Source organism: Adiantum capillus-veneris, chromosome 15 (assembly GCF_014529385.1).
Source record: "Adiantum capillus-veneris isolate H3 chromosome 15, ASM1452938v2, whole genome shotgun sequence".
Lineage (NCBI taxonomy): Eukaryota > Viridiplantae > Streptophyta > Polypodiopsida > Polypodiales > Pteridaceae > Adiantum > Adiantum capillus-veneris.
This window is the reverse complement of record NC_140945.1, coordinates 122,324,395-122,351,098: the sequence shown is the minus strand read 5'-3', so window position 1 is coordinate 122,351,098 and position 26,704 is coordinate 122,324,395. Positions and strand designations below refer to the sequence as shown.

Genomic DNA, 26,704 nt, shown 5'->3' with positions numbered 1-26,704 from the left:
CCCTTTCTATATCTCCCCTCACTCTCAACACCGAAAACCCCATTAAAAAACCCCCTTTCTAATGCCCCTCCATGAAAGTCACGGCGCCGTGACTAGCATGGCATGGGAATGGGCTTGATGACGTGGTAGTGTCGATATGAACAACAGAAAATTGGTCACTGAGAGCACATATTAGGATTGCAAAGGCCTGTTGAGAAATTTCCTTCTTTATGGAGAACCCCTTCGAGGCCTAGATGAAGAAGAAGAAACTTTCCTTGGCTTTGCATACACAGCCAAGAGCTTGAGCATAGAGTCCGTCTCTAGAGCTCCCATGAGAGAGGGAGAGGGAGAGGGAGAGAGAGGTTGCTTTGACAACTTGGGCACTTGAGAGAGTGTGTGAAAGGAGCAAGAGCTTCAAAAATGCAACGAACCCTCTCTTCTATAGCTATGCTAGTGTGCAACTAGTTTAGAATGCTTCACACTTGACCAATGAGGTGAGAACACCTCCTAATGAAACTCAAGCATCCCCAACACTTGTCCCCCTCTTCTTGGGACTCATCTTGGCAAGTGGAAACACCGCACACACTCACACATCTATACTATCTATAATGGGGGGAGGGATTCCGCCCCCCCCTCCGTGTCACGCGTCAGCAACACCTTCATCCGACGGGTGTGGCCTGCAAGTCCGGGAGCACAACAATTAGAGAGAGAGAGAGAGAGAGAGAGAGAGAGAGAGAGAGAGAGAGAGAGAGAGAGAGAGAGAGAGAGAGAGAGAGAGGCTGTGCGAAAATCGAGAGAGGCGGGCGGAGCCTGCTGGCGTCTCTAGTTTGTTTAAGTTCACACACAGGAAGCATGTGCTACCTTGGATATGTGGCTTAGCTAAGCTTAATAAACAAAGACTAGAGTCAACTTACTAAATGAGGAAGGGCTGATCTAACCTTAGTCTTTAGCTTTTCCCTTTCATTTAATAAAAACCATAAGATTACCTTTTAATTAATTAGCTCAAGTGCAAGACCTTTGCACAAACCTTGGAAGCTTATGAAGCTGACCTGGGGCTACAACCAAACTGCTAATTTAAGACCTACTAAATTAGGGTAATCTTTGGCAAAAATAAAACTCACCCTTTGGGCTTTAAAAATTTCACCCCCTGTGCAAAGCCTCAGCACAGTCCTGGAGGAGGTGCTGCCAAGCTGCTCCCAAAACGTGCTAAATTTAGACTTGCTAAATGTAGACATTCTATGGCAAGTTAAAATTTAACCCTAAGGCTTCCCAGACTTGAAACTTAGAGTCTAAAGAGCTATTCTAACGACTTTAGCTTAGCATAATCACTTTCTATTTTTGGACTCCTATAATTGCTCTCAATCATCTCCTTTGTCCCGTATCTTTGATCAAAGCTACTGAGATACATTTATCCTTCCATGACTTGTACCTAGGATTGAGATAATTAATTAGCAATTACCTTTTCTCTTTTATGGACTTTCCCCTTTTGGTCCAAGCCTTGATCGGTTGGTCCATTAGAACTTAATTAGTTTCACTTATTTCTCTTTTTGTTTTCCCTGGACTTAAGTCGCCAATTTAAGTTGGAAAATACTTTTAAAAGGTTAGAAATTAATAATCATGACATCTCCTATGGACATCAAATTGGCCCTTACTTTTGTATACAATCTAGAATGGAATGGTAAGAGTGCAATCATGACTCGACTCTCTGCGACTTGACTGTGGGACATCACCCTTGGGAGCTCAATGCCCTAACAACTTGCTCGTGCCTCCGTTTTGAAATATATGTGAATTGACTTGATGCCATAAATGCAAACCAATGCAAACTCAAAAAATTGGACATCACTCTTGGGAGCTCAGTGCCCTAACAACTTTCCCGTGCGTCCATTTTGAAATATATGGGAATTGACTTGATGTCATAAATTGTAAATTCAAAAAATCGGAGCGACATTTTTTTAATGACTCCGATTTTACTTGCGGTGCCCAAAATGATGCTCGCCCTTGAACCCCTCTACTATGCTAGTGCCACTTTGTGAGGAGCCCTTGTCACTTTTGAACAAATGATTAGATTGAATGGGTGCAGGTGCATACGATCCAGAACACTATATACCATGGGTTTAATGAACTCCAAGAGGTGGGCGAGATTCTCGAGGCAATTCTATAATCGACAAAAAGCCATCAATATGGATCAATCCTTCCCTCTTAGATCTCGATCACATGACCTTCTCTCTAGGGGCTCAACGCGCTAACCATGTTGGCATATGCATTTCATTAATTCCTTGGCCAGTTTGCTTGGTTATAAAGTAAACCACTCTAAGAGCTGGGTCACACCATGGGTTAGTAGGGTTAGTATTACTAAATAAATGCATATCCATGTTTTCCTCCACAAATGTAGAAGACATTCACAAATCCCACTAGCAGAGGGGATTAAGCTATCTTTTAGTTAGTGAAAAGCTCTCCTTAAACGTATGCCTACCATTTCAAATCAAATATCTCCTTGAAAATAGAAATTCCAACCCTTTTCATCTACTACTATGGATGCGACCCTATGCAATCCTTCATCCCTCTTGCCCCCACTACCCATGGTGCAACCCGGTTCTAAACTTGGACACAAAAGGTAAACTTGGACCCATCGGACGGATCGTGCCAAGCCACCTCTTGGGGTTCATTTGCTTCCCGGGGTACCGTAAGAGTCGGTCGACAAATTTTTCAAACTGTAGCTCCCCAACACACCAAATTGTAGGAGAGAATGTAGCTCTCCTACCTCGGTTTGTCCTCCTCGTGCTGATAGCTCCGTTCGCAAACACCAGAAACAGGACACACAGACACCATCACTTCATACAGGTATACATTCACCAACTCTTTGTCTGTGAGAGATGGAGGCTTGAACTTGGAAATGGAACACTTGTCCTCCGATTGCTGAACTCAGTTTGACAGACAAATTGTGCTTGACCAGCGACTGAGCACAGCCTACACGCATGTGGGTGGTTGGTAATGGTGAGTTGGCTGTTGGCACATGAGCTACATGCGCATATCATACAATCCAAGCTGTCAGTAAGCATTGTCTGTCGACTTGATGCCAGCCACACTTGGTTTGGATAAAGGTATATTTCTTAATGGGCCCCATCTCACTTGGAGCCTCGTGAGTTGTCTGTATAGAATGCAAAGTCCGCATCTTCATTTCAACGGGAAGATGCAGACTCAGACTTCTGAGGCATTTTTGTACTCTTAATGTGCAGCTACTAATTTCTTAGGAGGATTATTTTCAGTTATGAGATCCCTAGTTCTCGTTGATCACGAGCTTTTGCGCTCTCAGACATTTTGTACTCTTAATGTGCATTTACTAATTTCTTAGGAGGATTATTTTCAGTTATGAGATCCCTAGTTCTCGTTGATCACGAGATTTTGCGCTCTGTGCGATTGCTTCGTCCACTACGGGTCATGGGGCGCCTTGGCTGTCTCTTCCAGGTCCATGTAGCAAAGATGTGCTAGTTTCTTAGGTTGTGGGGATGGGCAATTTTGTTCTTCAACTTCATAACAGGGTTCTTGGATTTTTTGCAGCATACCTTGTCTTATCTTGTATGTATCAAGATTTTTACTCTGGCCTTGTACTGCTCCATTGGGTAGCCATTGGTGTGGCCTTTAAGATTCTCATGGACTTGGGAATGTAGTCACTTCGCCTTTTGCTTTAAGTTTTCTTTTTCACATAGGGTTTTGTCTTTTATCATTTCCCTTCTTTATTTGTCTTGTTTGTTGCCTGTTTGCCTGCAATCTTCTGTATGCCTTTTTGTGTGTGCATGTGTGGTGTGTGTTTGCCTGCATGGATGTGTGAGCATGCTGGCTGCCTGTGATGGGTGTGTGTATGGTGTGAGTGTGCGAGTGTATGTGTGTGTTGTGTTTTGTGTGTCTATTTTTTTGTCTGGTGTTTAGTGTTTCTTTTTTTTGTTTGCTGTCTTTTTCGCCTGTTTGTGGAACTGCTTCGGGTGGGCGTTTTGGGGTTTTTGGTTTTGTCTCTATAGCATTGCCACTATTGTCCTTCCGTATGCTCTTTTTTCTGTAAGATTGATGCACCACCTCCCCTCTGTCCTTTTTTTTAATGCTATTCTGTTTGCAAGAATGGGGGCCTTTTGTTTTCCAAAGCCGGGTTTGATTGCTGCCAGCGATGGTTGGTGTTAGGTGAACACATGATAAATATGACATAGAAATCAAATATAATAGTAATACAATTACCCTTCCTTGCGCGGTTGTGCTTCCACTTAATTCATTGTTCTTTGCCTTGTGAGTATTTTTTATTTTTAGAGAATGGATGTAACCGGCAAGCCATTGGCGAGGCAGTGAATCAACAGAAAAGGCACGTCTGAACTTGAAAATTGATAACACTTGATATCCAAAACAAGTGAAGTCGAGACACGATAGAGCGTATCTCTACCCTTCAAAACAAGTGAAGTCTAGACATGATAGAGGCTAGAGCGTAGTTTCTACCCAGATGCACTGACCCTTAAGTCAACTCGCTACGTGAGACAAACAGCTTTGCCAAATGACAGGCCTTCATTGTCTTCTTTACTGGTACAAAGTGGGCTTGTTAGTTGAATCTCAAATGCCATTCTATCTACCCTGAGTGCCCACCTTCCATCTTGAAATCCAGGAAGACTGAAGATGAAATCTATAGCTATACTCTCCCATGGTTTGTTTGGAAGAGGTATAACACCGCAGGAATCCTGTTGCTTTGTGCTTGACATACTTCACTTTCTGTCACACTATGTAAGTGCCTACAAACTCATCCACGTCCTTGACCTGAGCCTTGAGGCCATTAGAAGTAACGCTCAACACTCTTGAGCGTTGTCTCTGTGCCCCTACACCCAACAAAAGGAGGATTGTGACACTCTGTTAACACTTTTTGCATCAAATCATGTGTCACACAGGAACAGGTTTCAAATTTTGACGTGTGTTTGCTGTTGATTCTCCACCTTGCCAGTGGCTTGTCGGCTACAGCTGTATCAAAGAATCAACAGATTCTTCGGCTAGGTAGGATTTGACGTGAACTTGTCTCAACTGTGCACCTTAAAATATTCTTATTCAGTTATAGCGTTAGCTAAAAATATTACATCCCTCATGCTTGTAAACAGTTGTCCTCAATTGTAGGGCTTCATGGTTTTTTTTTTCCAAGAAAAAGATCCTTCTATTAGTTAATAAAACTGCCCAGCGGTGCTACAACCTGCCCCGACAAGAGGGGGCTACATCAACATGAGGGGTCAGATGTGTACAATGATGGTTAAATCAAGAAATGGGAGGACGAAACAATCACATAGGTGGCCGGTAATGCCATCTAGGAGCCTCATGGACCATGATATAGAAAGGCCCTGGACGCAAAAGCTGCAGGAATGCCTCGTGGCGCTCTCGCATACAATCGGAGTTGCCTTGAAGGCTCTCGAACTGTCCTCAAAGTGTATGGATCAGCTCCAGCCATATATCTTGTACAGTCTCCACTGATGGGATGGAGCTGGCCTCGAAGATGCGAAAGCAATGGGCTCTCCAAATGAATTAGAGAGTCAGGTAGCAGATAAGCTCCCAAGGGCCAACACAGCTCTCTATCACTGCTCCATTCCTAAGGCATAAGCTGTGTGCATGCTAGAGTGTAGGCTGGCCCTCGTGTATCACAATCATCCTGCTAGCTGAAGACAACTCAAAATGGAGTGTTGGGTCTGTGAAGGTGTACCAGGCAGCAACACCCCAAGTGTATTGCCCCTAGCTAGTGACATGTCACGTGACACATCCAACCCTATGTGTCCGTGGGCAAGCTACAACATGATCAGGGTTCAATTCAGTCAAGTCAATCTAGAATAGAAAGTGATCTGGCTTTTTTGTGAGTGTTCGCAGACCGTGCATGTCCAGGCTCTTAGTGTAGATGCATATCCTCTGGTTGCACACAACATGATCATAAGCATTCCCATCAGAATCCATCACAATCCTTCAGGGGAATTTTCCAGTGCGTTTAGCCTATTTTCCCTATTTTTGACATTTTTCACTTATTATTTTTAAGTGACTTTTGTTGGAAAGTAGGTAGGGCAAATTGAGTAAGTTTGTATATAAGCAAACCTAGGCTAGCACTAATTGGCAGAAGAGGATGCAGGAGCACAAGCTCAACAAGCAACTTCTCAGCAAGAACCCCCTTGGTGGCGTTTTCTCCTCCAAGAAAAGACTTCCCTTTATCTAGCGTTTTCATCAACAAGCTTCCTTGCCAAGACAACCTCAGCCTAGCGTTTTTCATCATAGCATCATCGCCAGAAGACCACTTCATCCTGGCATTTTACCAGAAGCCCAGATTGCCCTTTTGCATGGTGTTTTTCAGAAAATAAAGAAATTTCAGCCTTGACAAGCCTCAGAACTGGCAGATTTCAGCCCGCAAAGAGGAGCCCACATCAACGTTTTTGGTTCCAGAGATTTTCAGCCATTAGCGTTTTTGGGACAGCAGCAAATCTGCGACAGATTTCAGCCAGTAGCGTTTTTGGACAGCAGTACAAAAGCATCAGTTTTCAGCCCTTAGATCGGTCTCGCCATCCCCGTCGTCGACATCGGTCTAGCCTAGATCTGCATCAGTCACATGCATTCACTTTGTACTAGTTTGTGCAATCAATAGTAGACCACTCTCGCCAACGAGAGTGGGGCCTTCGGAGGAGGGTTTTACAACAGTCTCTGGTGTTGTATTCTCTTCTCTCTCTATCTCTCAGTCTCATACACTTGCACGCACAGTGTCCATTCACTTTGTTGTGATCATTGCACTCTCTCATTAAGAACGGAAGGCTCTCTCTTCCATAAAGACCAAAGGAACCTTGAGCACAGTTCGGAGCACTCATCTTGAGCAAAGTTCAAACATTCATTCCGCTGCACCTTACATCGGTATCAGAGCTTTGGCAGTGTTCTTAATCACTCAAGGAAAGAACCACATAATTTTTTTTGCTTGTTGAGGTCGCACGAACCCAAGTTCGCTTGGGCATATCGATTCCTAATCGTGGTTTTGAAGAGTGACAAGAAACCCAAGAAAGAAGGGCTTGTCCAACCTCCCCTTGTGCCTCTTTTCACTCATTGAGAGCGAACAGTGCACTTAGCGGTCGGCCAATCGACGTGAGGCGGGAAAAAGCAACCTTGGTGTGAGTGCAAGGCCACAAAGGGGTGTGCCCGCGGAAAGGAGTAGAACTCGGGTGAAGAGAAGATCCTTCTCTAACATAGATTGCAAGCAAAAAAAGAACCTCAGACCCTCAAGAACCCAAGAGCCCAAGACCCACAAGAACCCAAGTTCCTCGTGAACTTAAGAACCCAAGACCACAAGAATCCACAAGAACCCACGACTTCAGTGGATGGTCATCACTCGAAGTGGAATGGATACTTCGCTTACAGGTGATGAGCATGAGAGAGGCGAAGAAGAATTTTCCCCACCAGGAGATTTTTCCGACCCTCCCACTTCCCCATCTACGCCAAGGATTGCACTAACTTCTGTGGAGGAGTTGGAGCAATTGTTTGTGGAAAGACAGTTAGAACGCGAAGAAAGAAAAGCAAAAAGAGAAGTAGAAAGAAAGGCTTACGAAGAACGAAGGGCAGCCATTGATTGTGAATACAAAGAAGGAATGTCAGCCATAGAGCGTGAGCACGAGCAAGCACGCTTGGAAGCGAAAGAAAGTCAAGCCAAATTTGATCGTGAGAACAACGAAAGACAAGCAGAATATGATCGCGAGAACAAAGCAAGACAAGAGAAGGGCGACCAACACATGAAAGAGTTGTGGCGACTTTTTTCTCAAGTGCAGGCGTACTTTGCACAGAATCAAGAAAATGAGCCTCTCTCACTCCCTTCTTCTCCCAAGCATGACACATGATTTGCATGATTACGAGAAGCATGATGATTGAATGATAATGATGAGCATGATGATTTGAATGCAAATGATTTGCATGATGATTTGGATGACAATGACAAGCATGATGATTTGCATGATCAAGATGTGATTTCTCACAAGCATGATAATTTGCATGAAGATGATGTGATTGTTCACAAGGATGATGTGTTAGTGGATGCTTTTTCTAGCGAAGCTAACCTCGTTGCAGATTCGATCAATCACGAAGGATTGATCTTGGCTCTCGAGCCTAGGTCCAAAGCACCCCTTCAAGAAGAACCGATCTTGGCTCTCGAGCCTAGGTCCAAAGAACCCTCATTGGAAGTACTATGTGTTCGAATGATTAGTCAGCACCCATTGTTCGAGTGTTTCATTCATGATTGTTTCTTGTATTTTAGTCAGCGTCTTTATGTGATCCCTTTTCCTAGGCATGACATATTGTACGTTGAGCATGTTTCACTCATGAATGAGCACGAATGTATGCGGATTATTCATGAAAAGCTGAAAAGTATGCATTCAAGGAAGTCACATTCCATGTCTCTTCCTTGGCACGACACAGTTGTAGAAAGAGCACATGTAAGTATGAGCACCAAGCATGGGCATTTCCGTTGTGAATTGCCACAGTTAATTGCTTTAGATCAAAAGAGAAAGATTCGATCTCATTGTTTGCGTGTGTGTGGTGAACGGTTTGGCACTCCGTCTCTTTGTTCATCTACATTGCATGCACAGTCCTTGAGGAAGACAAGATTTTTTCTAGTCACTTTACATGGAATAGGTATGTTCATGTTTTTGTGTTGGAAGTGGTTTCATGAATTTTTAGCCATGGAGATTCTTAAAGAAGAAAGAAGCATGACTCTAGATGAAGTTGAAGCATCGAAGGAGCCTCAAAAGACTCTGTGTCGCTTTCGATGCGGCCCAAAGAAGCAAGCGTTGCAGACCTTTATGAAGTTCAAGTATCGCACGACCCACGCATTAGAGTGGGCCAACGAAGAGTCCTTTCCAGGATTCCGGATGCTGTTGGCGATCTCCCTCGACGCCATACAGTTCAGTATCATTACCTCACTTTGAAAAGGAGGGGATGTCACGTGACACATCCAACCCTATGTGTTCGTGGACAAGCTACAGCATGATCAGGGTTCAGTTCACTCAAGTCAGTCTAGAATAGGAAGTGATCTGGCACTTTTGTGAGTGTTCGCAGACCGTGCATGTCCAAGCACTTAGTGTAGATGCATATCCTCTGGTTGCACACAGCATGATCATAAGCATTCCCAATCCTTCAGGGGAATTTTCCAGTGCATTTAGCCTATTTTCCCTATTTTTGACATGTTTCACTTATTATTTTTAAGTGACTTTTGTTGGAAGGTAGGTAGGGCAAATTGAGTAAGTTTGTATATAAGCAAACCTAGGCTAGCACTAATTGGCAGAAGAGGCTGCAGGAGCACAAGCTCGACAGGCAACTTCTCAGCAAGAACCCCCTTGGTGGCGTTTTCTCCTCCAAGCAAAGACTTCCCTTCATCTAGCGTTTTCATCAGCAAGCTTCCTCGCCAAGACAACCTCAGCCTAGCGTTTTTCATCATAGCATCATCGCCAGAAGACCACTTCAGCCTTGCGTTTTTCCAGAAGCCCAAATCGCCTTTTGCATGGCGTTTTTCAGCAGATAAAGAACAAGTAGATTTCAGCCTTGACAAGCCTCAGAAGCGGCAGATTTTAGCCCACAAAGAGGAGCCCACATCAGCGTTTTTGGTTCCAGAGATTTTCAGCCATTAGCGTTTTTGGGACAGCAGCAAACCTGCGACAGATTTCAGCCAGTAGCGTTTTTGGACAGCAGTACAAAATCATCAGTTTTCAGCCCTTAGATCGGTCTCGCCATCCCCGTCGTCGACATCGGTCTAGCCTAGATCTGCAACAATCACATGTATCCACTTTGTACCAGTTTGTGCAATCAATAGTAGACCACTCTCGCCAACGAGAGTGGGGCCTTCGAAGGAGGGTTTTACAATAGTCTCTAGTGTTGTATTCTCTTCTCTCTCTATCTCTCAGTCTCATACACTTGCACGCTCAGTGTCCATTCACTTGGTTGTGATCATTGCACTCTCTCATTAAGAACGGAAGGCTCTCCCTTCCATAAGAACAAAAGGAACCTTGAGCATAGTTCGGAGCACTCATCTTGAGCAAAGTTCAAACATTCATTCCGCTGCACCTTACATGACAAGGCTGGCATCAGCCGTAGAATCTGAAGCCAAACTTGCTGTGCCATGGGGCAGTCCCATAGACAATACCTGTGTGAGTCAAGTGGCAGAGCCCACCGGGTGGCCACTGTAGACCAACCAGCTCCCAACTGCGGTAGCTCGATGGGCGACTAGCCACTGGAACATGGTGACTCCTCAACTGTCTGCTGTCCCACAAGCACTCCCAAAAGTCGGTCAGGAACTCAATTGTGAGACTCTCCTCTTGCCAGTGAGCTGCTCTGCAGTATGACGGGCCTCTCTTCGAGCAGCCAGTATGTGACGGCCTAGTCGTGCTGTGTACTGGAAGAAAGGGATCCCTTGGTGATTAGTTGGAGAAAAAGGGTCCTGCCAAAACCGCTCTCAGGGTCTCATTGCACTCGCGACAAAGGGCGACTCTCTCAAGCCCAAAGCCTCCAATGTCCAGTCTCAAGATCTAACGGTTCATTATCAAGCACACAGATCCTCCTTGTGATGCCCATAACTCGAATCCGCTGGAAACAATACTCTGCTACCTTTGGTGCTTTACTAGTAACTTTGTGGAGGCAACCCTCTCGGTGAACCCAAAAGAACATGTAATAATGATGTAAAGGCCCGAGTCTGAGCAGTCCCTAATTGCGATGACGACCTCAAGGCGAGTGAAGAACCCTATCTAGCGGAGAGCCGTTGGCTCGAGAGGCGTGTACCACTTTGCTGGTAGAGCCTTGACGGTGTCCCCACACATGCTTTGTACCCCCCTCATGCCGCGCAGCTAGATGCTTCTCAGAAAGTGTTAAAAATTGCAACCAGCCTTCTAGGGTGCGGGTTGGACCCTTTGCCATGGGACCCCATGTCTCTACTACCAACCATGTGACCTGGCTGTGTACTGACCAACGGGTTCCATGTAAGAGGCTGCCTCAAGCGCTCCTCAGTGCATGTGGGTTGGTGCTGCTCATGTCCCCCTCCCCCCCCCGCCCCCCCTTTCAACTGCACCCAAGATTGAAGCAAGCTCAACACGGAACGGTCCTCCCATCTCCTGTTCAGGCCCACTCTACGCTTCTTTGTGAAAATCCAATGAGTGGAGGGGCCCCAAGGGCTACCCGTCTGGATTTCAGCCTCTAATCCGGTGTAGCAAATGCTCCTTCAAGGCCTGCTCCCTTGGAAGACGACCTCTGACAACGAACTTCCCAAGGAGGGCTCTACTCTGGTGTGTTGGATTGATGATACCCAGCCCTCCCTGAGAGCAAGGCAGGGTGATGACTTGCCAGGAGACTTCGGCTCGAGCCGATTGCGTGTCTCTCCTGATCAGCCTCTCAAGCTGGCTGATGCAAGAACTTGAGAAAATTCAGCAAGATGTGATGTACCACATGGTGGCCAAGAATGCCTGGTTGGCCACAACCCTGCTATCTAGAGATAGCTGTGCTAAGTTCCAATGCAACAGCTTCCTCTCGATGGCTAGGAGGAGGGGAGCAGTTTGCTGCTCAGGTGACAAGTCCAAGCCAAGCTGGCAGCCCAAGTAGCGATGTAAGGTGCAGCGGAAGTGAATATTGATATTGCTCAAGATGAGTGCTCCTAACTGTGCTCTAGAGTTCCTTTTACTTACGGAAGGGAGAGCGTTCTATCCTTTAGAGAGAGAATGCAATGATCACAAACAAAGTGAATGCTACCGTGAATGAAGGTGCACAGAGAGAGAGAGAGAGAGAGAGAGAGAGAGAGAGAGAGAGAGAGAGAGAGAGAGAGAGAGAGAGAGAGAGAAGAATATGACACCAGACGGTTCTCAAATTCTCCTCTAAGGGTCCCCCTCTCTATGGCTAGAGAGGTCTATGTTATAGATTGCACAAATCTGGTACAATGGTCTAAATGCAATGGACTTGCCGACGTTGTCGATGACAATGACGACGACGAGTAGGACGGGCTGAAAACTGACAACACTAGGGCTGAAATGTTGAAAACTGCAAACTGTCGACTTTCTGTTGAACTCTGACACTGTGTTCGCGAGGATGGCGATGACGACTCGACGACGACGCACTGAGAACGCAAATGCTGAAAACTGAAAACAGTGGGTTGAAACTGTAAACGCCAGGCTGATCTATAGCAGAAACTCTAGAGGAACTGCTCCCAAAAACTCTATCAGCTGCTGTTGGCTGGAAACGCTAGGGCTCTCTGCCGGTCTTGTTGAGAAGGTGCATTGCAAGTTGCTAGAACTTCTTTTGCTTCTTCTACTAAAACTGGGCGCCCCATGTCTGCTTGTATAGCTTTGGAAAACTGGGTCGAGCAGTTCTCCTACATCCCACGACCTCAAGAAATTGGTAATTTAATTAATAAAAATGCCTGGAAAAAGTACTGTCTCAAAACTGGCCAAGAATCGGACCTTCTGCTTGGACAATGCATATGTTGGGTGGTACTAGGTGTATAATCAGAGGATATGTAACTACTCTAAGTGCCTGGACATGCACGGCGTGCTCACAGGCTCACAAAGGTGCCAGAACACTTCCGAAGCTGACTTGAACCCTGCTGATCTGAACCCTAGATGGTGGTCCACTCTTCTATTGAACAAGAAAGCACCAATTAAATGGCTGAAATTTAAAAGGCTTTTTATTTCTTCTTGATGGTGGTCCACTCTTCTATTGAACAAGAAGTGTCAGTTAAATGGCTGAAATTTAAAAGGCTTTTTATTTCTTCTTGGTTGACTTGGGAGTACGAATGTGACATACGAACTGCTTTGAACCATCTTCGAATGACCAAGAAAGATATCTTGGACGCATATTGCGAGAGATTTTGGAGCTCTTTTCTCCCGCTTCTTTATTTAAGAAGACCTCGTTTAAAGAACAGATTGAGCGGTTTACCTTGGGACTTCCTATGGAGATCCGAGATCATTGCTTAGAGCAAAAGTCAGATTCTATTCAAGAATTGATGAGTCATGCGAAATGGGGCTTTGCCATACACTCAGGCAGTTTGACTTACCCCATAGATGAGATCATGACGCAGAAAACACAACAAACTTCTAAAAATGAAAGTAGAAAGAAGAAGAGCCCCCAAGATCAGAAAGATAACGAAGCATGACCCCGGCTCACTCCTCGGGAGAGAGCCAACTACATCAAAGAGGGGAAGTGTTTTGGATGCGGGGAACAAGGACACATCTCCGTAAAGTGCCCTAAAAAGGCATAGAAAGAACAACATGAAGAAAGGCCAGAGAGTTCAAAAGCAGCTGAGGAACGTGGACGGAAAGGCAAGATGCAAGTAGGACTGGTTTCAGATTGCATGGGTACTGACCCAAGCACGATTGATGAGAGTACAGAACTTTGTCGAGCTTGGGGCAAAGCGAAAGATCAAGAAGCCCTGATTTTCTTTGATGGAGGAGCCAAGGCCAACTTCATTTCACCTGAATTGGCGGCGCGGCTTGAGATTACACCCGATCCGATGGGACCACAAGCAGAGGCAGTTCTAGGGCCACCCAACAGGGACGTGGCCATTACACTTGTCATTGGCAAACTTCGGTTGCATTGTCAAGAGTATTTGGGGCACGAGGACTTCTACATAATGCCCTTGGAAGGTTGTGATGTTCTCCTGGGAGTCCCTTGGTACCATAAGAACAATGCCGTGGTCGATTATCGGGCAAAGAAAGCGACTTTGACTACAGAAAAAGGCAGAACCATTGTACTTGATGTGAAACTTAAGGGCGAGTCTGTCCCTATTGTATCGGCTTCGGCCGAAAATTAATGAAATCTAGTCTGTTTGTTTAATCGATCTTTTTGAAAGAGTTGAATGACGATCATAGGACAAATATGTGTGATCTAGAAAAAAGAACGCCACGATTTTCTCCACACTCATGCCGATTGTTTTTATGAGGGCCTGCCAGGCGAGTTGCCACCAGTTCCTCCTGAGGATCATACCATTGATCTGATACCTGGAAGCACACCACCGAACCGGCCACCTTATCGTGTGAGCCTAGCCCAGAATGAAGAGATTATGAACCAAGTGAAAGACCTCTTGGAAAAGGGTCTTATCCAGCCGAGTACTTCACCTTATTGCTCTCCGGTATTGTTGGTTTTGAAGAAAGAAGGATCTTGGAGAATGTGCATTGATTATAGAGCTCTCAATAAAATCACCATCAAGAACAAATTTCCGATTCTTAGGATCGATGATATTCTAGACTGACTACAGGGATCCTCTTGTTTTAGCAGGATCGATTTAACGAGCGAATATCATCAGATCCGAATCGCGTCGGGAGATGTCTACTAGACAGCTTTTCGGACGACCTTCGGTTTATTCGAGTTTTTGGTGATGCCTTTTGGGCTTACCAATGCTCCAGCGACTTTTAACCGAATGATGGACAATATTTTTAGAGAGTACAAATCTTTCGTGGGCACTGTCTTTGATGACATTATTGTCTTCCCCAAGGATGAGGCAGGACATAGAGAACATCTGCTACAGGTCTTTCAGGCATTACGAGATCACAAGTTGGTGATTAATGCAAAGAAAAGTGAAATTTTTCTACCCGAGATATACTTTTTGGGACACATTCTCTCAGCAGCAGGAGTGCAGATGGACCTGACCAAGATAGAGACTATCCATGATTGGCCCGATTTGGAAAATGTCCATGAAGTTAGAAGCTTCTTGGGCCTATGTTCGTACTACCGGCGGTTCATCAAAAAGTTTGCAGAGGTTGCTTCCCCTTTGCATATTTTGACACAGAAAGGAGTCCGTTTCTCGTGGGGACCCACAGAGGTGACTGCCTTTTAGACGAGAAATTGACTACATGACCAGTTTTGACTTTGCTGGATTTGCAGAAGTTATTCAAAGTATATTGTGATGCTTGTGGTCGTAGTCTGGGTGCGGTCTTAATGCAAGAAGGCCATGTCATTGCCTACGAGAGCCGATTGTTCTCAAGGTTGGAATTGACAACAAAGATATATGAGAAAGCTTTTGGCGGTTATCTATGCTCTTACTCAATAACGACATTACCTACTCGGAGCCGATTTGACGGTCTTCACAGATCACCAGAGTTTACGCTACTTCTTGTCACAGAATCAGCTATCGAAAAAGCAGATGCGGTGGGCGAACATCTTGTCACAGTTTGAATTCCAAATTCTCCATGTGCAGGGATAGAAGAACTTGGTGGTGGATGCTTTGTTCGGAAGCCACTGGTTCTGGCTATTTCCGCAATACATCATAGGAGCTTCGAGGATATGGTCGATCAATATGCCACAGATACAGATTTTGCTGATATTTTTACTTGGATACGGAATGGAGAGGTAGTAGCGGGATATTCCATTCGGGATGGCTAATTGATGAAGAAAACGATGTTGTGCGTTACACAGCCGTTGAGGGAAAAGGTTTTAACTGAATGCCACTGTCCACCATTCATGGGTCACTGCGGCATTGCTACCACCTTGAAAGGTGTGGAGAGAGACTTCTTTCGACCGAGAGTCAAGAAGGACGTGGATGATTTTGTATGCAGTTGCTTGGTATGCCAGAAGGTCATGTTTGATAGGCATAAAGCACAGGGATTGTTACAGCCTTTATCCATACCCAACCGCCCTTGGGAAAGTATTTGTCACGTGACACATCCAACCCTATGTGTCCGTGGACAAGCTACAGCATGACAAGGGTAAATTTAGTCAGTCCAGCTAGAATAGGAAGTGATTTGGCACTTTTGTGAGTCTGTTCGCAGACCGTGCATGACCAATCACTTAGATTAGGTGCATATCCTCTGGTTGCACACAACATGATCATAAGCATCCCATTAGAATCCATCAGAATCCATCAGGGGAATTTTCCAGTGCATTAAACCTATTTTCCCTATTTTTGACATTTTTCACTTATTTATTAAGTGACTTTTGTTGGGAACTAGGTAGGACAATTTTGCTACGATAATAGCACTATTTGGCAGAAGAAGAAGGAGAGCATTAGGCACTCAAGTGCATCAGGCCTCTGGAGACCCTTCTCAGCAAGACGACCCCCCCCCCCCCCCCCCCCCCCCCCCCCCCCCCAACAAACCAACCTGGCGTTTTTGAGCCCAAAAGGCCAGCGTTTTTCAGCCCTGCCATCAGCGTTTTTCAGCCCCCTTCATTGGCGATTTCAGCCCTTGCATAGGCGATTCTGCACCAGCACTTCAGCCCCAACAGCTAGCGTTTTGAAGCAGCAGATTTCAGCCACTCATAGCATTTTTGGACAGCAGTGCAAACGGCGATTTTCAGCAGCATACAAGAGGTCAGCAGATAGCGTTTTTTGAAGCAACAGCATTCAGCCGAACCAGCGTTTTGCATCAGCAAATTCAGCAGATAGAAGATCAGTAAATCAGCGATGCGAAGCACTCAGTTTTCAGCCATAGTCTCGTCCTCATCGTCCACACTCGACATAGCCATTAGACTTGCATCAATTAGCTTCCACTTACACTTGTACCAGATTGTGCAATCAATAGTAGACCACTCTCGCCATCGAGAGTGGGGCCTTCGGAGGAGGGTTTTACAATGTCCCGGTGTCGTATTCTCTTCTCTCTTCTCAATCTCATGCACCTTCTCGCACAGTGTCTATTCACTTTGTTGTGATCACTTGCACTCTCTCAATAAAGCAGGGAAGGCTCTTCCTTTCCTAAGAAAAAGGAACCTTGAGCACAGTTCGGAGCACTCAGCTTGAGCAAAGTTCAACATTCATTCCGTTGCACCTTACATTGGTATCAGAGCTTTGGCAGTGTTCTGTGTCACCCAAGGAAAGAACCACAAGAACCACATAATTTTTTTTTGCTTCTTGTGGTCGCACGAACCTAAGTTCACTTGGGCGTGTCGATTCCTAATCGTGTTTTTGAAGAGTGACAGGAATCCGAAGAAAGAAGGGTTTGTCCAGCCTCCCCTTGTGCCTCTTTTCACTCATTGAGAGCGGACCGTGCACTTAGCGGCCGGCCAATCGACGTGAGGTGGTAAAAAGCAACCTTGGTGTGAGCGCAAGGCCGCCAAGGGGTGCGCCCGCGGAAAAGAACAAAACTCGGGTGAAGAGAAGATTCTTCTCTAACACAGATTGCAAGCGAAAGAAGAACCTCAAGAACGCAAGAACCTCAAGACCCCCAAGAACCCAAGATCCTCAAGAACCCAAGTTCCTCGTGAACTTAAGAACCAAAGATCACAGTGTATGGTCATTACCCGAAGCGGAATCGAAACTTCGCATGGAGGTGGTGAGCATGGGAGTGGCGAAGAAGAGTTTTTCCCACCAGGAGGTTTTTCCGACTCTCTCCCTTCCCCATCTACGCCACGAGTTGTACCAAATCCTATGGAGGCGATGGTCAAATCGATGATGGCACAACTAGAAAGAAAAGCAGAAAAACAAGAAGCCTTGGAGCGTGAACACCAACTTAGACAAGACACCTTTGAGCGTGAGCGTGAGCAAGCGCGCTTGGCGGTTGAAGAACGACAGGCTGAGCGTGCGGCATAGAGTGAACAACGCGTGCAAGAGTTTGTACGACATGTTCTCGCCTCGAAGTCCGAGCTAGCCAAAGATGTTGGTAGTTCATCAAGTGGTGCAAGCCGAGATTCAAACTCCAACAACCCAGTCATAGAGAAGATCCATGTCACGTGACACATCCAACCCTATGTCCGTGGACAAGCTACAACATGATCAGGGTTCAGTTCAGTCAAGTCAGTCTAGAATAGGAAGTGATCTGGCACCTTTGTGAGTCTGTTCGCAGGCCGTGCATGTCCAGACACTTAGATTAGATGCATATCCTCTGGTTGCACACAACATGATCATCAGCATTCCCATCAGATTCCATCAGGATCATTTTCCAGTGCACAAAACCTACTCTCCCAATTTTTGACATTTTTCACTTATTATTTTTAAGTGACTTTTGTTGGAAAGTAGGTAGGGCAAATTTACTAAGTTTGTATAAATAGAAACCTTGCGCTAGCACTTTCTGGCAGAAGAGCCAGCAGGAGCACCCGCTCAACATGCAACTTCTTAGTAGAACGGGGGTGGTTTTGTGGTCTTCTGCCACTGCGTATGCACCTCATCAAAGGAGGTCTCGGTCATATATTTTGCAAATTTTGGGTCCTTCGCAAAATTGAGCATCATCTTTGTTGCATCGCCAATCAATCGTTGACGCTCTATTTCTCGACGCTCCACCGAAGTAGGCCGAGGCGGGCCATACTCCTTTCCTAAATCTTCGTTGTGATCTCCTCCCGCATCGCCGGATGTAGAGGGAGTTGACTGATCCTTGCCTGAAGCCATAGGTGCTGCAGAAAAACAAATTTAGGGATCGGATTTCCCGTAGAAGAGAAATCGGCCCTGCTCTGATACCAGTGTAACAGACTTGGACACTCCAAGTCAAGAATCTATTGCGACAGCACAAATAACCACTTCAAAAACAGTTCATAGTTCACAGTTGGAGTTCCGTGCCTAGAGGTATTGGCCCCAAAGACTGGCGCCCCTTTCGGTATTTCTTTTTGTATTAATCTGAGTTCAAATACAAGAGTGCGGGCAGGCGCTCACACTCAAGACTCTGCGTCCAGATGCTCTGAGTTGTGAGTGGCCTACCCACTTATTTATAGATTACAAGGGGTGCTAAAAGCAGAGCCCAAAAGCTGAAAATCAAAATCTTTCAAATAAAGCAAAGACTCTTTCTCTCTCTTGCTTATAAAAAATAAAGCAAGTGCCAAAAAGCTGTCCATATTTAGCTTTTAAAAGTAAAGCAGAAAAGCTCTCCCTTTCTCCCAACATGTGTAGCCAAAAAGCATGCCAAAATCTGTCTCTGCATCAGCCCGCAAAAAGCGCCGGGAATCACGGACGGCCCGTACTACTGCCACGTGGCAAGTCCTCAGCATTTTCCAGGACAGTCAGACATGTCAGCATTTTGCTCTCCGGGGTTCCCACATGGCAGCCACATCATCAGGGCGCATGCCAAAGGGTCGCACTGGGCAGCCACGTCATTAGTTTGTGACAGCCACTGTCCACCTTTTACGGGTCACCGCGGCATTGACACCACCTTGAAAGGTGTGGAGCGTTACTTCTTTTGGCCGAGACGCAGTTGCTTGGTATGCCAGTAGGTCAAGTTTGACAGCCATAAAGCACAGGGATTGTTAAAGCCTTTACCCATTTCCAGCCGCCCCTGGGAAAGTATTACTATGGATTTCATTTTTAATCTCCTAAAGACACAGAGTGGGCATGATGGCATTTAGACTGTCATTGACAGATCTAGCAAGCAAGCTCACTTCGTTCCAGTGAAGAAAACAGTCAAGTTGGATCATTTAGCGAGACTATTCATTTCATAGATTTTCAGATTACATGGCATGCCTGAGACAATAGTCTCTGACAGAGATCCCGGATTCACGAGTTTGTTTTGGAAGGCTATTTGGAAGAACATTGGCACACGGTTGCAGCTCTCGTCATCTTTCCACCCGCAGAAAGATGGACAATCTGAGATTGCAAATTCAGTCGTACTGCATTTATTGAAGTCTTACATTTATGATCAGAATACTCATCGGGAATTTTTTTGGCCCTTGGTAGAGTTTGCCTAATCAACGAGGAAGGTGGCATTTGAGATTATTGAAGGTGCTACGAAGGTTCCACCCTTCCTAAGCACGAAAGATAAGATTTTTGAAGCCGACTAGTACACAAGGGACTTGGACACTGCTTTTGCCAAGGTCTTGGAGGCTTTAGCGAAATCTGAGGAAAGACACAAGAAGGCAGCATATCGACACGGTCGCGATTTGAAATGAAAGGAAGACGATTGGGTGCTCTTACGTTTTGAGAAGGCACGCCTAAGAAAGAAAAAGGGAAAGGAGCGGCTAATCTAGTGCAACGGGCTTGCACAAGATGGGAGTCACTCCTCTCCTTTATCAACGGATTACCCCCATTTTGAAATAGAATCACTGATGTCCCTTTGGGTTTCAGAGATACCGATGGGCTGACAATATTCTACTGATTGACTTTATGAAGTGGAATTCCCGAAAATGAAACTGATTGATTTGTACTTGACTTGTTTGAGTGCAAGAACTGAAAGATGAAATGAGTGCAGCTTTTCGGTCTCATAAATCTCTATAGGACTTGGGGTGTCCAAGTTTGTTACACGTATCGCCTGCCACGTCAGCATGTCAATGCAGAATCCGGGAATCTGTATAGTCAGCACGCGTGTGTGTGTCCGGCAGAACTGCTACGTCATCAATTTGTGACAGGATATTGGCATGATCTGTAAAAATGTTGCCTGGTGAAAAATGCTAGGCTGAAAATCTGCACTTTTTGCGATGGAATGTTGCAGAAGTGCTAGCGCTAGGCCGTAGAAGCTGGATCGTTGGCTGATCTTCTTCTTGGGAGAAATACCTATTACGGATGATGCGCCTTGGGACTCAACTGGCGATTGATACCATGTGAGTGCGCGTGTCGAGAGAGAGAGAGAGAGAGAGAGAGAGAGAGAGAGAGAGAGAGAGAGAGAGAGAGAGAGTAGACCACAAACGCAAGCAGGGTAGTTTTCGTACGTCGAACGGAACCTCTCGTTCCGTCCGGCCGGACCCGTCCCATCCCGTGCGTTCCGTTCGTTCCGTCCGGTGACTATTTTCGGCAGTTTATGACCGTTGGCAGCTTTTTGACCGTTTTGCAACGTCCAGTTTGTAGGCCTTTTGGAGCCGTTTGCGGGCAGTTTTGAAGCCAAATGCAAGCCCATGGCCCATGGGCCATTGCCATGCTTATTGCCCAAGGGCCAATGCCCATTGCTCAAGAGTCAAGCCTCACATGCTCTTCCTCTCCTATTTAAGCAACCCTTCCCCTTTGTTATCCAACACAACCTACAACTACAAGCTACAAGCTTTAGCCCTAAGCCTCTCAATGCTCTACCCTCTCATCTCCATGTGCTTCCATTGAAGCTCTCAAGCTCTCGAGTCTCCATTGGGTCTACCATCTCTCTCCTTCAAGCTCCCTTGGGTGACGGGTCTCTCCTTCAAGCTTCCTTGGGTCTCTCTCTCTCTCTCTAATCTATTGATACATCATACATTATACTAGTAGCTACTAGCTACATACTACATAATGCCGCCTCCTCTTCATGAAGCCTTTGAGAAGCATTGCCGATATTTTGAGCGGGTGGGGGGCAAGCAAAACTCTTGCAAGTGGTGGTGCAAATATTGCCCAAAAGCTATGACCTCTTCTGTCACCCGTCTCATCATCCACTTGACAAAGATGGGAGGACAAGCGGGGCCATGTCCTAATATCCCCGAAGATATCCTTGCGGAATGCAAGAGAAAGTATCTTCCATTGAAGACACGCAAGGGTAGAGTCACCTCGGATGAGTTCGTGTCGCCGGATGTTGATAGCTCCGATTCGGAGGAAGAGGCCTCTCCAACTATGTCCATGGCTACCGGTGCCACCGCGGCCTCATGTGATGGTAGTGCCTCCTCCAAGAAGTCCAAGAAGTCCAAGGGGTCTTCAAGTGATGGTGGCCGGCCTCCGAAGATGGCAAAGCAAACTTCTCTTGCGAAATCGGTGGGTGGATGCTCCGGCCCCTTGTCTTTCCTCAAGGAGAGAGAAAGAATCGCGGAAATAGAGATTGCCCGCACGGTGATTGAATGCAATCTCTCCTTCAACATTCTTCGGTTGGAGCGATGGAAGAGGATGATCATAGCAATTGCGGCGGTTGGCCCATGCGAAGGGTGGATGGGTGTGTCATACCATGACATGAGAACAAAGAAGCTTGATGAAGAGAGGGCAAGGATTGACAAGTCACTTGAGCCCGTACGTGCGGGTTGGGCAAAGTATGGATGCTCTATCCTCTCCGACGGATGGAGCGACTGCAAGAAGAGGGGCATCATCAACATTCTTGTTTCTTGTCCTCTTGGTACGTACTTCTTACGGGCGGTGGATGCGGGTTCGAGAGGGAAGAAAGTGACCGGGGCATTCATTTGGAAGCACATCCGCCAAGCCATTCTTGAGGTAAAACCGTAAATCGAGCCTTTATGTCTTGAGCAATTGCCAATGAGTCCTATGTTTTAATTTTTAAGTTTTAACTCTTCTTGTCACAAATGCCTCTTGTGTAGGTTGGTGCGGAGCATGTCGTGCAAGTGATTACCGACAATGCTTCAAATTGCAAGGCAATGAGTAAGAGGCTAGAGAAGGAATTTCCATCCATAGTATGGACTCCATGTGCCTCTCATTGCCTTGATCTTCTCTTTGAAGACATAGGGGAGCTAGGTTGGGTGAAAGATATCCTCAACCAAGCACTCTCCATCATCAATTTCATCAATGGCAAAGTGAGGGTGCTTGCCATTTACCGCACCTACTCCGACCTTGAGTTGAAGAAGCCATCGGCCACTCGCTTTGCCGCCATGTGGCTACTTCTAGAGCGGCTCTATGATGTGCAAAACAAAATACAAAAGACCATGGTCTCCGATGAGTTTAAGGAGTGGATGAATGGAGAGTCCGCCGCTTCCCAACAAGATGCAAAAGCCATCCAACGGCTTTGCTTGCGGGAGGAGTTTTGGCAAGAAATTAAGGGTCTTGTCGTTGCGATCTTGCCCTTGTACAAGGCTCTCCGCATGACCGACATGGAAGGGGCAACTATTGGGCTTCTATGGCACTTCATGGAGGAAGCTTACAAGGAGATTGAGAAGTCTACAATCCTAGATGGGGCTCCCGATGGAACACGGTATAACTACATATTTATTATTACATAATACATTCTCTATATATCTAAATTCTACATGCTTGTTTCTCTACTTAGTACATTTCCTCTCTCTTCTTGTAGTGATTACCTCAAGGACTCTCCCAAGAGAGACGACATTCTCCTCCTAATCACAAAGCGGTGGGATTGGATGAAGAGACCTATCCATTACTTTGCGGCTCTCTTGCATCCGGCTTACAAGAAGCCCGAACTCTTTGCAAATCAAGAGCTTATTGAGGAGCGCAACAATTACCTCTTCAAGGTGCTAAAAGAAGAGGACATTGGAGCATTTCTCCAAGAGGTAATCAACTATAGCGACCAACGAGGCACCGCATTTACTTCCAACTTATGTTGGAAGCGGCAATCCTTGGTGAAGCCTTTATTTTGGTGGGAGAGCTTTGGCTATTAATTGCCTACTCTCAAACGACTTGCTTTGAGGGTTCTTGGCCAAGTAAGCGACAAGCCTCAAACTTTTACATTTTGTGCTTAATCTCTTCAACTATAGTCTCTTATAGCTTATGCCTCTCTTGATGTGTTTTAGGATTGCTCATCGGGAGCATGTGAGCGTAATTGGTCCGCATACTCCCTCATCCACACCAAAATCCAAAACAAGCTCTCAACGAAGCAATTAGAGCGACTTATCTATTGTCGCTCCAATTTACGCATGTTGCGCTCTATGCATGAGATGCCTATGGCTCGACATGTATAAATTATAAATTATAATCACGACTCACTCCATTTTCTATACTCTAGAGTCTAGTCTTTAATTAGTTTGAATATACTAATTATGTTTTCATTGTCCAATGTTGTAAATGTCAAATAGGTCAACTTGGATGAGCTCACACTTACGATTGACACTCTAAAGAGTGTCAATAAAAAGAGCAAGACCCTGAGGAGCAAATGATTTTTCGTGAGCTCTACTTGGAGCTTGAGGAGATTGATCGCCGGGGTTCTCGCACACGATCACGCAAGAAGGTCGTCATCCATGGAGTTACATCGGCTACAAGAGGCAGAGGTGCCAAGGCTACAAGAGGTAGAGGCAAAGCATCAACAACACCCACGGAGGCTCCTAGGACCTATGTGCGGCGAGGCTCCGGAAGCGGCTCTTGTGCGGCGGCCATCACTATGGAGGATAGAGAGCCTCGAGAGCCAGAGTATGATGATGAAGGCAACCTCATTAGCGATGGAGATTATGAGCCGTCATCCTTCGACTCTTGTGAGGAAGAGGATGATGTTGATGAGCAAGGCTCAGAAGAGGAAGATGATGAGAGCACTAGTGACTAGTGACTTTACTATTTAGTCTCTCTATTATGGTGTGCCACTTTTTGATTACTTTGTAGCCCTTGCCACTTGGTCCCCCCACTTTTTTGTATCCCTTGCCACTTTTTGAGTACTTTGTAGCCCTTGCCACTTGGTCTCTACTTATCAAATTTCAATGATCATTTTGGTTTATGTAATGCTCATTCTCTTTAGTCTTTGAGTCTTGACTCTTTACATTGTAGTATTGTAACTACTAACTTGTAATCTATACCAATGTCAAGTTTCTATAAGTAAGTATTAAGGCCTAAGCCTTGGGCCCTTAGACTTGAGAATTATTTGTTTTTTTAAATTTGAACGTACATAACGTCATCGTACATCATAATTTTTTTTAGTTCGTTTAGTACCGCACATCATTGTACGCGTACAAAACGTACGGGACCGTACGAGACTACTATGAACACAAGATATGGTGACGAGGGGACGATCAGCCCCGCCCCCCATGAGTACCATGAGCAGAAGACCCAATACACAATGACCAAATGATGGAAGTTGGTCCCCCCCTGGCCCCATAAATAGGTGCCCAAGGGGAGGTAGGGCAATGCCTGGAAAAAATCCCCCACGACCCAACAAGAAATAAATGAAATATGAGGGCGCCCGGACAAGGTGGACAGTCGGACAATGTAGTCTAAATGCATATGCAAAAGGTGGAACCTGGAGGCACACTAGCCGTACATGCATGCCCTAGACCTGTGAAGCAGCAGAGTGGTGTAAGTTTAACAGTAGATACTGTCTTGTCCATAGGATAAGTCAATGAGCCTTAGCCAAAGCCGCTCAAGCTAGTTTCTCAATGTAATCTTCGGAAACGAAGACATTGGCAAATAAGTATCCCAAAATCTCTGGTAGTAGTCATCCAATGTATCTTTCTTAATCATTCTCAAGTGATGCCAATCTATGATGACATCTCTTTCATATTCATCTGATGTCCAAGTTGACGTGAAAATTCTCTTTAATTTTACCCACGCCACAGGTGCTTCTCTATGTAACAATAGAGTAGACCACCATGTCTGTGCAATTCCTTTCAAGTAAGATGCCGCTCTTCACACCTTGGAGTGTTCCGTGAACCAACCTCCAGAGAAGGCGACGTCAAACTGCTGTATAAACTCAAGGGCTCGATGGGTGTCCTGGTAGCCTGAAAACGTCTCAAACTTGACGGCTTGACCCCCTTCCTTGAACTCCTTGATCTTCTTGCTCATCTGCTCATTATCAGAAGAGGAAAAGCTCTCCGCTTTTGAACTGCTAGATAGTCTCCCATGCCTTCTAGACTTTTTCAGAAATCTGTTTTTTCTTGCTTTTTTGCTTTTTCTCCGCTTCTTTCACCTTTTCTCATCCTCTCTGAAAGTAGAGGATGAAAAACTGTTGGAACTCTCTGAAGACAAAGAAAAATTTGGGTTATCCTTGAACAAACACGCTTCTTGGATCTGCTTTCCACCTCGAAAGTTGACTTCCAGTCCAAATAACCGGGGAAATCCACCGATTTCCTCTTCCTTCGAGAGTGCTTCAAGCCTTTCATTATCTGGTCATCTTCTTTTTAAGAGCTCTGTTCAGCTCTTTTTGCGAGTACAAAGTGTGATTGGTATATCTTGTGGCTACCATCACCGCCACAAGAACATTCTGTTGAGGCTTGTTTTGACTATTCAAACGCTTATGGACCATGCTGCGGTCGGCTACAACCTTATGGAAGGAACTTAACCCTAATTTTTGGTGCAGGTTTCAAGATGGAAAGTTAGTTGATTTTTTGAGCTCGACTGATGTCGAGATTGTTTTTTAAGTTTGAGTTCTGTTTAAGAACTTGTTTGGTGATCATGTTTGGAATTTGTTTGTAATGGATGGTGTTATGAGCGTGTCTAGAGCTAGAAGAAAGCAAGAGGAGACGCTCACAATGTACAAGAACTCGGGACTTGATTATAAGCTTAATCTTGATTACAAGACTTAATACTTTATTAAGAGAACTTGATACAAGACTTGGATTACATGACTCGAGTACAAAACAAGGCTTGATTGCAAGGACAAGACTTGAACATAAGACAAGAACTAGAAGAGGGCTTACCTCATAGGAGCCTCACAACTGGTGTTGGCAAGATTGAAGGGCTTGTAGCCGAAGACCCCTATTTATACTAGTGTTTGAGGAGGTTAGAACTTTCTAAGTTGTTTTTGAGGAGGTTAGAATCTTCTAGAATCCTCTCGATCCTTCTAGATCCTTCTTCAACTTTCTAAAGCTTTCCACAAACTTCTAGATTCTTCTTCAAGCTTCTAGAACTTTCTAGATTCTTCTAGTTACGTCTACAATCTTTTTGATACTTTTAGAACCTTCTAGATTCTTTTAGATCCTTTTAGATTCTTCTTGAGTCTTCTAGTGATGATACAGACGAAGACAGGTGATGATGCAGGCAACGACATAAGGGATGATGTACGCAATGACATAAGTGATGATGCAAGCCATCTTCTAGAACCTTTGTAGAGGGGGGAAGATAGAGAGAAAGGTGGCGGTTAGTGAGCGGGCACGAGAGAGAGAGAGAGAGAGAGAGAGAGAGAGAGAGAGAGAGAGAGAGAGAGAGAGAGAGAGAGAGAGAGAGAGTTTTACCCATTCATTGATTCATTCATTACAACAAGAAAGACCTTTTATAACTTTCCCATGCCTCTTGGCACCTCTTCCAAGGTGACTCTTCATTGCTCCCATTGACCTTAGT

At 45.4% G+C, this 26,704-nt stretch overlaps 2 protein-coding genes across 4 annotated transcripts in view; both read left to right on the top strand.

Moving 5' to 3' along the window:
- Positions 1–2,663: 2,663 nt before the first annotated feature.
- Positions 2,664–26,704, top strand: part of LOC147441409 (peroxisomal membrane protein 11-5-like) — a 66,691-nt gene continuing 42,650 nt past the window's right edge. The window contains exons 1-2 of one of the 3 annotated variants that reach the window (XM_086483057.1): positions 2,674–2,820; positions 2,933–3,080. The gene's annotated coding sequence lies outside the window, so the exon portion shown is untranslated. Of the gene's footprint in view, positions 2,821–2,913; positions 3,081–26,704 lie in introns of all 3 variants that reach the window. The other 2 variants (XM_086483058.1, XM_086483056.1) reach the window with 2 other exon arrangements.
- On the top strand, positions 20,500–23,061 carry LOC147441410 (uncharacterized). Its single transcript, XM_086483715.1, has 2 exons — positions 20,500–21,922; positions 22,075–23,061. Exons 1-2 carry the CDS (start codon positions 21,071–21,073, stop codon positions 22,708–22,710), a joined length of 1,488 nt encoding a protein of 495 aa, XP_086339841.1. The 5' UTR covers positions 20,500–21,070; the 3' UTR covers positions 22,711–23,061.

Excerpts from the sequence above, each read along its gene's own strand:
- LOC147441410 (XM_086483715.1), top strand. The coding sequence starts at position 21,071 with ATGCCGCCTCCTCTTCATGAAGCCTTTGAGAAGCATTGCCGATATTTT. Across the intron at positions 21,923-22,074 it reads CGGGTTCGAGAGGGAAGAAA|GTTGGTGCGGAGCATGTCGT; the intron begins GTGACCGGGGCA and ends CCTCTTGTGTAG.